General features: G+C 39.7%; 1 protein-coding gene across 2 annotated transcripts in view; it reads right to left on the bottom strand.

Moving 5' to 3' along the window:
* Positions 1-12,504, bottom strand: part of P4ha1 (prolyl 4-hydroxylase subunit alpha 1) — a 56,422-nt gene that overhangs the window by 20,973 nt on the left and 22,945 nt on the right. For both annotated transcript variants that reach the window (XM_027388332.2, XM_027388333.2), the window contains exons 5-7: positions 12,016-12,153; positions 3,232-3,471; positions 492-688 (exon numbers count right to left, since the gene is read on the bottom strand). In XM_027388332.2, the coding sequence (XP_027244133.1) occupies positions 492-688; positions 3,232-3,471; positions 12,016-12,153 (575 nt within the window). The remainder of the gene's footprint in view (positions 1-491; positions 689-3,231; positions 3,472-12,015; positions 12,154-12,504) is intronic.

The raw sequence follows: 12,504 nt of genomic DNA on the forward strand, positions 1-12,504 counted from the left end.
CAAGATGTCCTGCCTTGCCATGGGCCCAATGGATGCAGGGAGTGGCATGGAATATGGATGAAAATCTCTGAACCCATGAGCCTAAATGAATCTTTCCTCCTTTCAAAGCTGTCAGCCTCAGGCATTTCATCAGTGATACAAAGGTGCCTAACACACACACTAGCTTTAGAAATTAAATGAGCAAAAGGATGCAGGAATCTAACAGTCTTCCTATTCTTGCATTGCTCATTGGCTCCCAAAGTAAAAACAAAAACTTGTTGCTAGGAAGTCGTGAACTTGTCCATAATAATGCAATGTCCACATCTGTGGTTAGCGATTAGCTTGTCGACACTCTTCAGTGTCAAAATAGAAAGCCTAACTTTAGTTTACTAGGAGAGAAAGACAATTTACAAATTTTTTTCAAGAGTTTACACTTGGAAATACTTATTCTATGTACATACACATACATAGTCACACACACACATACACACAATTGACTTTTTCCACTTTACCATTTTGATACCCTCCCCACGGCACAGCATTTCGTACTTCCGTCTCTCTGGCAGGTAATCCACAGCAATCCCTTTTTTCTTTGGTGTAGTTTTCTGATCAGATGGGTCATCTGAAGCAGATTTATTGGTATCTTTTTCTTTAGTCATTATATACTCAAAATATCTTAAGTTACCATTAGCTCTCTGATGTTCAGGATCTATTAGAGAGAAAAAAGTGTACACTGTCAGGTTGACAGTTGTTTAATCATCAGAAATCAGTAACATAAACACAGGGACCTAAAGTTTACCTTCCTAATTGAGATGCTTTTGAGAAAGGAGGCACTAATGTAAGTTATTAGTGCCAAAACACGATGTAAACTAGTACTGCCCACGTCAGTCAGGGCATAAAGCCACCCTGTACAGAAACAGCTCTGGTGACAGAAGCAGTTTTGTATCTTTAGGCAGCAATCACTGCTTCTACTTTGAGAACTTTATTGATCAGCCTCAGAACAATGTCCAATTTGATGTCAAATGATACTTTAGAGTCTTACTCAGCTGGGCATGGTGGCACACACCTTTAATCCTAACATTTAGGAGACAGAGGCAGAAGGATCTCGAGTTCTAGGACAGCCAGGGCTACATGGAGAAACCCTGTCTCAGGGGGAGAAAAAAGATCTTCTTCCTCTATATTTTTTAAGTAATAAGAAAGATAATTTTGTGGCTATAAAGTAATCACTAGGTAAAGACAAAGTAGACCCACTTCATAACTAATATTCACCACAGACAGAAGCAGACCAATTTACATCTGAGGGCTAGTACACTGCAGCTCCAAATTTCTAAGTAAGGAAAAAAGAAACTGAAGAGATATAATTTTGAAACTCACCAAAATTCACTAACTGCCCCAGAAATTGCTAGTGATAATTTTTAGCTACTTTCTAGTAAGGAAAAACCAATCCAAACCACCACAGAGACAGAAATAAAAAGAACAGAAATAGAGGCATCACTTGTGGGATTAATCAGAGTGTTCAGTTAGTAAAATATTTTTAGTTCTTCTGAAATAGACCACAATGTACATTATGATATACAATAAGAGAGAAAAGTAAATGTGTATAGAGAGGGACTATATACTACAATGGAAAAAAGTTGATTATTTTTCTGTATTAATTTTCTACATGGAATACAAAGTATAATTTAAATCAGGAGAGAAACATACCAAAAGACAAACAAATGTTATCTGAACTACTATCTTGATTGATTTGTGTAAGAAATAAACCAATTATAAAGTTCACTTCAGATGACCAATTTTTTTGAGCAATCTCACTCTTCGAACATCTATCATCTTAATCATAAACTAACATATCAAAGGCTGTCTGAACTTATTACTTGATACATTCTGAGACTCTGTTTCCAACAATTGTAGCACAGTAGATCTTGGGTAGAAATCAAGGAATTTGGGCAGCTAGAGAAGTAGCTCAGTGATTAAGAGCGATGCTGCACCTGAAAAGGGCCCGGGTTCGGTTCCCAGCACCCACACCCTCTTCTGGCCTTTGTGATCACTACACACACGATACACCTATATACATGGGGGTAAGTAAATACTGATACATAGAATCATTTTTAAAAAATTCTCACATCATTTTTCTAACATTTGAATATGAAATGCAATAAAGAATAATGTTCTTCAAAGGAAAGTGATTAGCAATTACTATGGTCACATGATAAGTAAACATTTTCAACTGAGTTCTTCATTTAGGTTTAATCCTATTTCTTTATTTACTCTCTGAAGATACAAATTTCTGTGCCGCCTAGTCCCACAGCTGTTTAGTCCTAAATAAACACAGAAGCTTATATAAATTATAAACTGTTTGGATGATGGCTCAGGTTTCTTATTGGCTAGCTCTCTCTTAATTATTAACCCATTTCTATTCATCTGTGTATCCCCACGTGGTCTTGGCTTACCAGTGATGCCCAGACCTCTTGCTTCCTCAGCAACTACATGGTGTCTTCCGGACTCTGCCTACTACCTTTCTCTATCCCTGTTTGTATTTCCTGCCTGGCTAAATCCTGCCTGTTCATTGGCTGAAACAGCTTTATTCATCAACCAATAGGAGAAACATATATTCACAGCACAGAGAAGGAATCCCCCATCATTTCCTCTTTTGTGTCTAAATAAAAAGGAAGGTTTTAACTTTAACATAGTAAAATTATATATAACATAACAGTTATCAAGCAAGAACTATAGATAACAATATTTAGTCCACTAATATTTTGCAAAATTTAAAGAAAATATTCATCATCCTATCTTTGTGAGTCTAAAGTTTTATATGTAACTTACCTTTTATCATAACTAAGGAAAATCATAACCATAACTATCTGTCTTCAACTCCGTCAACTCTTTGTTTTTTGTTTTGTTTTGTTTTTGAGATAGGGTCTCACTATGTAGACCAGACTAGCCTTGCACTCATAGAGATTCCCCTGCCTCTGTCTCCCAAGTTCTGCAGATTCAAGGAGTGCACCACTGTTGCCTGGATGTTGCAGTTTTTAAATTCCCAGAGGAAAAAAATGGCAGAGGAAAACAGCAACTGCTGTGACACCATTAGGTGAAAACCTCAGTTACCATTTACTTGAGAATAAGTAGTGAGAAGACAAACAATGTCTGGTAGAGTGAGTACTAGACTTGTGTGATTGGAGAGGCAAGTAAAAAGATATGCAGGTAAAATAATCCCCCATGTAAATAATGTAAATTAGGCAGATAACATACCTAGTTCAAGAAGCTTCTTTGTGAGTGAAAGCGCCTTATCCAGGTCTCCCTGCTGGTACACGGCGTAGCTCAAATAATCTAGGACAGAGACTTTGTCTATGGTAGAAACCTCGCCTTCCTCCAGCTGCATTAGTGCTTGTTCCATCCACAGTTCCGTGTGGTAATAATCTGCTTCTGTGTAGGCCACTTTGCCCAACTCAAAGCAGTCTTCGGCTGTTAGAAAAGACTTGTGTTTCACTCCTAGGAAAAGAGAACACAGGGCATTGACAATCTCCATATTGTACTATATTTACTTAGGGTTACATAAACTTTCCAAGTGCTACTTCACTTTGATTTGTTCTTAGTAATCTGGTGGTAAGAAAAGCAAAAACGGCTGGGTGGTTAGCACACACTTTTAGTCCCAGCACTCAGGAAGTAAAGTCAGGCAGTGAATTGTCTGTGAATTTAAGGCCAGCCTCGTCTATATACTGTAAGATCTACACACAGAGACCCTGTCCCTAAACAAACAAATTCAAAGCAAAAATTGTCCTGACTCTATAAACAAACAGAATAATGCAGCATAATAAGAATTACACAGCTTGTACAGGGGATATGCCTAAAGAGCCTAAGGCCAATGAGATGGCTTAGCAGGTAAGGCCACTGGTCTCCAAGCATGAAGACCTGAGTTTATCCCTAAAACTCACAGTGGAAACACAGAACCGACTCCACAATTTTCCTCTGACTTCCACATGCATTCCATGGCACCCCATAGCACACACAAAATAAATAAATGTAAAAAAATGCAAAAGAACCCAAGATTTAGATAAAATTATGTAGCATATGTTACATGATGATTATTATTAATACATTATTATGTGGTGATATACTATTTATGATCTAATAAAGCCACTGAAGATCAGAATGCAAAGCCAGCCACACTAGTCAACCACAGAGGTTGGCAATCATGGCACATATTTTTAATCCCAGGACTCAGAAGACAAGAGACAAATCTCACACAGGCTCACAGAGATGATCTCAGCACTTCGGAGCCCATGGCTTTAATCCCAGCTCTAGAGAGGAATATAAAAAGGAGCATGATCTCGGATTCTGGCAATTAGTCTCCAGCCACATTGACGATAGGACTGGTAGAGGTAAGAGCTCTCTGGTGGCTTGGCTGCTTTGCTTCTCCAGTCTTCAACTTTAACCCCAATATCTGTCTCTGGGTTTTCATTATTCATATTACATTATTATCAACATCTGTATACAAGATACTGTGTGGGCAGAGGTTTTCATTTATCAAGTATATATGAAGCAGATGAAGTTACCAAAATGAAACATCAATCAAGTTAAAGTATGCTATTACGTAACACAGGAGGAATCATATCTGTCTAGTTCCAAGACAGGCTCCAAAGCTACACAGAGAAACCCTGTCTCAAAAAATCAAAAACAAACAAACCTCACAACAAAAAATCCATTTTCAATAAAAAAATAAAATGACAAAGAAAATTCCTGTCAAATTTATACAATATGCTAGTGAGGGAATGAACCCACCTATTATGGGCAGGTCTTCCTATTTCAATTTAATAATAGCAACAATTCCCCACAGGTAAGCTCAGAGGCCCATCTCCTCCCAGGGCATTCTACTTTGGTCAAATCAACAAAACTAACCAACAAACTGATAAAAGAAATAATCTTGTATTATCTGGTACTTGTACTGGTACCCAAGCTGGCCTCAAATTCATGGCAATGAAGTTTTAATAGCTGGAATTGGCAGAGGACACATTCAACCATAGCAGATATAAATATCCTAACTTAATAGTTGAATGTGGTAAAATTCCAGAAACAAAACAGGCATATTAAATTTTGACCCTTTTTGTTGGGACCCAGCCCCCACGGGTCTCTGTGAGTTGTTTTCCAGCATAACCACAGGTACCTCCTGTTTTTCTAAACCTCACCCACTAACATCCTGTTATGATCCTTTCTTGTTATTGAAACATTATGCCTTGCCCCCATCCCCTTCTTGCTTCACTGGCCGTGGGTGAGGGTTGTGGTTTCCATGTTTATGATAGGGCGTGGGAGTGTGTTCTGCTAGCAGGTGATGTTTTCCCATCTCTTGTATATAAACTGCTGGCTGCAATAAACAGATGACATTCACTTCTACCGAATGACCCGAGTTGTATCCTTCTTAATCTGCAGACTCTCGCCTTGTTCGGTTCTTTGGTCGCTGGTGCTGGCGCCAGTGGCAATTGGAGGTTCCACCGAGATCCAGGAAAGCAGAGGCATCCTGACGGACCGCTCCAAACGATTGTGGCCACAAGACCAAGGAGGAGCGCATTGGGGTTGACAGTGCCGAATCTCAAGTAATTAGTGCTACCATCAGTAAATGACTGTCAGAATGTGGATTTCAAGTTCCCCGTTATTTTGCAGGACCAACTCACTCAGTTATTGAAACAGCAAGAAAAAGAAACAGGAAGAAATAGAGTAGCTGGGTGTGGTGGCACACGCCTTTAATCCCAGCACTCAGGAGACAGAGGCAAGCAGATCTCTGTGACTTCAAGGCCAGCCTGGTCTACAGAGTGAATTCAAGGCCAGCCAAAGTTACACAGAGAAATCCTGTCTCATAAAAGGAAAACATAAAAGTAAAAGAAATAGAGTAATGAAAAAGCCACGTAAAGATGGAAAATACACAGAGAGTCTGGATACTATATGCTCTATTGTTGTCTTTAAATTGTTTGATTGCCAAGGAAACAGCTACAGCTGCTACAATACATTTGATTATCAATGCTGCTAAGTTAGTCCAACTTTTATACATTTTAAAAACATGCTTTGACTTCAAAATTTAAGTCTAGGAAGAGGCTACTTGGAGAAAGATTTCTTGCTTGTGTTTTCACAGAAAATGAAAAGCTGTGAGTTCCTTCCAAACTAATATGGTTTGATCAAGCAAGACCCCCTGAAGCAGTGGCTCAACTGATCCTACATCTAAAACAGCTGAGACGATGCAGCCTTGCAGACTACAAAAACAAGGACCCAACCAGATTTCTATGTTTTATCATGATCCCCATGGTATGGACATCACCCCCAACCAGCAGGAAGCAGTTTGGAATGAACGACGCCCAAATTCCCAAATATTGTTTATTTGATATGGGATTAAATCTAAGACAGGTGCTATCTATAAAACAAAAAAGGGAGACTGTGCTGCTGGTACATATCTAAAGTGAGCACATGGTTCAGCAAGACTAAGTGTTTTGGGGCCATGGAAAGCACATTAGGGGGAGAGTGTATCCATCAACACATGCAGACATCACAGTAATATTCTGAAATGACACAATACTCTGGCAGTGTTGTATGAATAAGCACGATAATAAAGGGGAGAAGATCTTTAGCTATTCTGCTTTGGTAAAGTGATTATGATTGTTTTAGCTATTATCTATTCACAATTATACAGGATATTTCTGGAATTGGGTTTTTGAAAAAAGGAAGTGAAAAAAAATCAACACAGCACCTGGAAATGAGAATATTCCATGGTGGGCATGAAGGAAACAAGAGAAAATAGGCAAGAAAATGGGAGAAATGATACAAGTCCTCTGGCTGGGTGGTGAAGGCAAATGCCTTTAATCTCAGCACCCAGGAGGCAGAGACAGGTGGATCTCTGTGAGTTCGAGACCAGCGTGGTCTATAAGAGTGAGTTCCAGGACAGCCTCCAAAGCCACAGAGAAACCCTGTCTCAAAAACAAAACAAAAAAACTACCAAGCCCTCTAAGGGATGATGTCTGCTTACCTCTTTAGCCTCAAGTCTCACTACTCTCACAAACCAAATTGCATTCCTAACTCATGCACGTTCCACTGGAACTGTGTGTTAAGCCTCACAAAGTATTTGTTAGCCAGTATTTGGAGCACACCATTAATTCCAGCACTCGGGAGCAGAGGCAGACAGATCTCTGAGTTGAGGCCAACCTGGTCTACATCCAGCAAGTTCTAGGACAGTCGGGTCTACACAGAGAAACCCTGTCTCAAAAAGAACTAAAACTGAATCAATCAATCAAACAAAGAAAAGCATATGTACTTATCTGAATATGATACTCTCTCTCCCTTCTGGCCTTCAGACATGTTCTGTCTAGAACACTTTCCCCTTGCCTACACCTGTCCACCTCCTCTCCATTCTCCCGGTTAAAGCATTTTTCATTAGATTTCAATTATTTTAATATGTCTTCCAAGAAGTCATTTTCACTTCTGTGAAGCCTGGAATTAGCATCCCCCCTGTACCCTTCTACTAAAGCTCTCCTATAGCTTGAATTCTAATTGGTATTAACAAAAACCCAGAATCAGATATAGGGGTTAGTGCTGAAGATCAGAGAAGCGATCAGTAGAGAGTTCGTATCTCTACCAGTGCTCAGACCAAAGGGATGATCCTGTCCTCAGACTGCTTAAGACTAACTGCCTTAGACTGTAGGGAGAAATCCTGTTTAGAGGTACTGCTGACCATGCCCACTGGCCTCTATGGTTAACTAGTGTGGCTAGCTTTGTACTCTGATCTTCAGGCAAGCTTTATTTGTTAGAGCATAAACAAAACATCACCACACTCTCCCTTCCAGGCATTCATTGTACCATTATCTTGAGAACATAAGTGCCTTAAATGACAAAGGTACTACCTTGCTTATTATATAATTTTTGTACTGATCTTAGTAACTACACATATGACATAATTAATGTCTGTTGAATGTGGGATTGTAAACCAGAAGCCAACTTTTAAATGCTATTATATTATCAAATGTTGTAATGTAGTGTTAATAGAAATAGAAAACAAAAATCTGAACACCCGATTGTGGAATAATCCTTTTGTATACTGTGAAGATTTGTTGCTGTGATTGGTTTAATAAAGAAGCTGTCAACAAGACAAAATGGCAGCCGACAGATTAGGAAAAGATCTTCACTAAACCCACATCTGACAGAGGGCTGATTTCAAAAATATACAAAGAACTCAAGAAACTAGTCACCAAAACACAAAACAACCCAATTAAAAAGTGTGGTACAGAACTAAATAGAGAATTCTCAATAGAAGAATCTAAAATGGCTGAAAGACACTTAAGAAAATGCTCAACATCCTTAGCCATCAGGGAAATTCAAATCAAAACAACTCTGAGATACCACCTTACACTGGCCAGAATGGCTAAAATCAGAAACACCAATGGTGGAGACGATGTGGAGAAAGGGGAACACTCCTCCATTGCTGGTGGGAGTGAAACTTGTGTGGCCACTTTGGAAATCAGTATAGCTGTTTCTCAGGAAAATGGCAATCAGTCTACCTCAAGATCCAGCAATTCTACCTCATGATCCAGCAATTGAACAACAACGACATCTGTTCAACTATGTTCATAGCTGCACTGTTTGTAATAGCCAGAACCTGAAAGCAACCTAGGTGCTCCTCAACTGAAGAATGGATGGAGAAAATGTGGTATATTTAGACAATGGAATATTACTCAGTGGGAAAAAAAATAATAATGAAATTTTGAAATTCTCAGGCAAATGGATAGAACTGGAAGAAACCATCCTGAGTGAGGTAACCCAGTCACAGAAAGACAAGCATGGTATGTACTCACTCATATATGGATATTAGACATAGAGCAAAGAACTAGTAGCCTACAATCCACACCACCAGAGAAACTAGGAAACAAGGAGGACCCTAAGAGAGAAACACATGGTCCCCCACAGAAGGGAAAAGGAATAAGAACTCCTGAGCATATTGGGAGCACAGAGGAGAGGGGGGAGGGAAGTAGGAAAAAGAGAAGGGGAGAGGAGGAGGGGGAGGAGAACAGAGGGATCAGGAAGACTGAGTCAGGGGAGGAATAGAGGAGAGCAAGAAAAGAGATACCTTAATAGAGGGAGCCAGTATAGGTATAAAGAGAAATCTGGCACCAGGGAAATGTCCACAAAGATGACCCCAACTAAGACTCTACGAAGTAGTGGAGAGGCCACATTTGATGCCCTTCCCTTATAAATGAGATTGATGACTACTTTAATTGCCATCCTAGAGCCTTCTTCCAGTAGCTGATGGAAGCAGAAGCAGGCACCCACAGCTAAGCATTAAGCCATACTCCTGGAATCCAGTTGTAGAGAGGGAGGAGGGAGCAAAGGAGTCAAGACCGTGCTGGGAGAAACAGCTGACCTAACCTAGTGAGAGCATACCAACCCCAGTCGTAAAGCTGAGGAACTAGCATTGGACCAAACCAACTGTCGGTGCCAGTTAGGAGGCCTGGACAGTCAATGGGACCTCCAACAGTGGAACCAATATTTATCCCTAGTGCACAAATGGACTTTGGGAGCCCATTCCCTATGGAGGGATACTATTTCAGCCCACATACAAGCCTAGTCCCTCCTCCAAATGCTGTGACAGACTTTGATGATTCCCCCCCCCCCATGGAAGACCTCACTATCCTTGGTGAGTGGATGGGGGTAGGTTGGGGGGTTCGGTGGGGTGCATGGGAAGATGGGAGGGAGAGGGAATGAGGGGATTGATATGGAAAATAAGATTGTTTCTAAATAAAAAAAAATTAGCCATAAAAAAAAAAGCAGCTGACTATCCAATAGCTGAATAGTATAGGCAAAACTTTCCTGTCTTGAAGTTGCTCAGTCCCTAATACCTGGCAGCCACTTCCCAAATTAACACACAGATGCTTAATATTACTTATAAATGCTCAAACAATAGCTCAGGCTTTTTATTAGCTAGCTCTTACATTTTAAGTTAACCCATATTCCTTATTTATGCTCTGCCTTGTGGCAGTACAGTACCTTTTCTCAGTACAGCATGCCCATCTTGCTCTCTTGGTATCTGGCCAGTGTTTCCTTACTCCACCCTTCTCCTTCCCATCATCCTTAGTTTGGTTGCCCCACCTATACTTGCTGCCTGGCCAATCAGTGTTTTATGAAACCAATTCCAGTGTACAGCAGAACAGGATAAAGTTAGGTGGGAGAGCCAAACTGAGAATGAAGGAAAAAAGAAAGCTGCAGTCACTAGCACAGACAAGGAAGCAAGAGATGAGCTTACCACACTGAGAAAAGGTACCACCATGTGGCAGAGAAATATGGTTTAATTTAATATGTAAGAGTTAGCTAGTAACAAGCCTGAGCTATTGGCTGAAATTCTAATTAATTTAAGCCTCGTGTGTTATTTGAGAGCGGCAGCAGGACTGGAAAACTGTGCCTACACACTCACCTAAATATTCGTTTATTTTTAAAAATATTACTTAATATAAAATAGTAATTTTACTATCCCACAACTCATCCCAAATGAAAGGATATGTACAAGAAAAGCATCTTCAGCCAGGTGGTGGTGGCATACACCTTTAATCTCAGTACTAAGGAGGCCGAGGCCTCTGTGAGTTCAAAGCCAGCCAGGTCTACAGATCAAGTTCCAGGACAGCCATGACTAGACAAAGAGAAACCCTGTCTTGAACAAACAAAAATAAAAACCTATAAAAAAGAGAAAAAGAACGCATTTTCATCAATAACCATCTCTCTGTCTTGCTTTGTTACTGAGAAAACCAACTTCAGTCTGACCACAGTGATAGTGAAAGAAGACAGTGAGCCACCAACTCACAGACAAAGTGACAGAAGCAAATTATAATAAAATCAGACGTAACTCAAATTTTTTACACCATTTTTTGACCAAAATAGTCATATACTATAGCAAATTGCTTCATACTACAGAACCTTTTTTAATTAAAAAATTATCGTGTATGCATATTTTGCCTGCATGTATGTTTATGTACCACATATGTGCATAGTGCCCATGTAAGCCAGAAAAAGCCATTAGATCCCCTAGAACTGGAATTACAGATAAGCTGTCTGCATACACTAGAAACTTAACCCAAGTGCACTGGAAGAACTGCCAATGCTCTTAATCACTGAACCATCTCTTCACCTTCATACTACAGAACATTTTAATATCTGTTCATATTCAGAACATCTTAGCTTTTAGTTAATGAACATAAAAATTCTGATGATAAATCAGCTTATAATTTTATCTACAAAGTATTTAAGTACTATCAGACATTCTAAAAGAAAAACTGGAAAAATGACTTTTCTTACATACTGAAATTCCTTCCTTAGGTTGTTGCTTTCATAGTATCAAGCTAATTGCATTGTCCCCTGCCATTAACTCCTAGAGAAAAGGAGAGTTTTCTTTTGTTCTCAAAGGATACAAAGTAGGGCTACTGAGATGGTCCATCAGTTAGATCACCAGATCCCATGGAAGGAGGAGAGAACCAACTCCCAGACTGTTTTCTGACCTCTAAACATGTGCCATGGCATGTGCATGACCCCATAGACTCTCATAGTCTTGCAAAAACCAACAACAAATAACTTTCATTAAAAAAAGAAGAGGGGGGGGGAAGGAAGGAAGGAAGGAAGGAAGGAAAGAAGGAAGGAAGGAAAGAAGACCAGATGTTGGTGGTACAAGCCTTTAATCTTAGCACTCAGGAGGCAAAAAAAAAAAAAAAAAAAAAAAGGCAGATCTCTGAGTTCCAAGCCACCCAGGACTAGACAGAGAGACCCTGTCTCTATAAAACAAACAAACTACATTTAAAACCTGTAAGATAGAAAGTCAGGTACAGCAGTATATGCTTGTAATCCCAGCACTCGGGAAGCTGAAACAGGAGGACTGCTATGAGCTTGAGTTTGAGACCAGCCTGAACTGCAGGAGACCCTGTCACAAACAAATATTTAGATATAAAAGTACTCACATTTTCCTAGTGGGCTAAAGAGAGCAGCTGGGCGACAACCATTGATGGATGGGAAGAATTCTCTTACCTGGAAGATTGCCCTTTGAGATGGTGTCTGTGTCCAGATTGTAGGTGTCTTGTAGACGAATCAGAGCTTTAGCCGCTCCAACCTGATCTTCATCATTAGGGAAGTATTGCCTCTGAATGGTCAGATTAGAGATAAAGCCTTGAAAAAGAAAAATAGTTGGGGAGGCGAGGCTATAAAAATTCAGTGACTTTTAATCAAAACACACTAACTGTAAATAGTTTTATTGATTTATTGTCAACCATATGTATTTTGATCAGTAAACATCAGATATTTTTTAAACTAATGGAAATCTACAAGGGAATAGTTAGCTGAAAGACTAGCATTCATATTCATATTTTCTATTTTAAAACTACATTTTCCCCATGTTTCGTTTTTGTTGTTGTTGCTTATTCAAGACAGAGTCTAACTAGACCAGGCTGGCTTAGACCTCACAGAGATCCGCCCGCCTCTGTTTCTTGAGTGCTGGGATTAAAAGTGTGCACCATTACA

This window comes from Cricetulus griseus (assembly GCF_003668045.3).
Source record: "Cricetulus griseus strain 17A/GY chromosome 1 unlocalized genomic scaffold, alternate assembly CriGri-PICRH-1.0 chr1_1, whole genome shotgun sequence".
NCBI classification, from domain to species: Eukaryota; Metazoa; Chordata; class Mammalia; order Rodentia; family Cricetidae; genus Cricetulus; species Cricetulus griseus.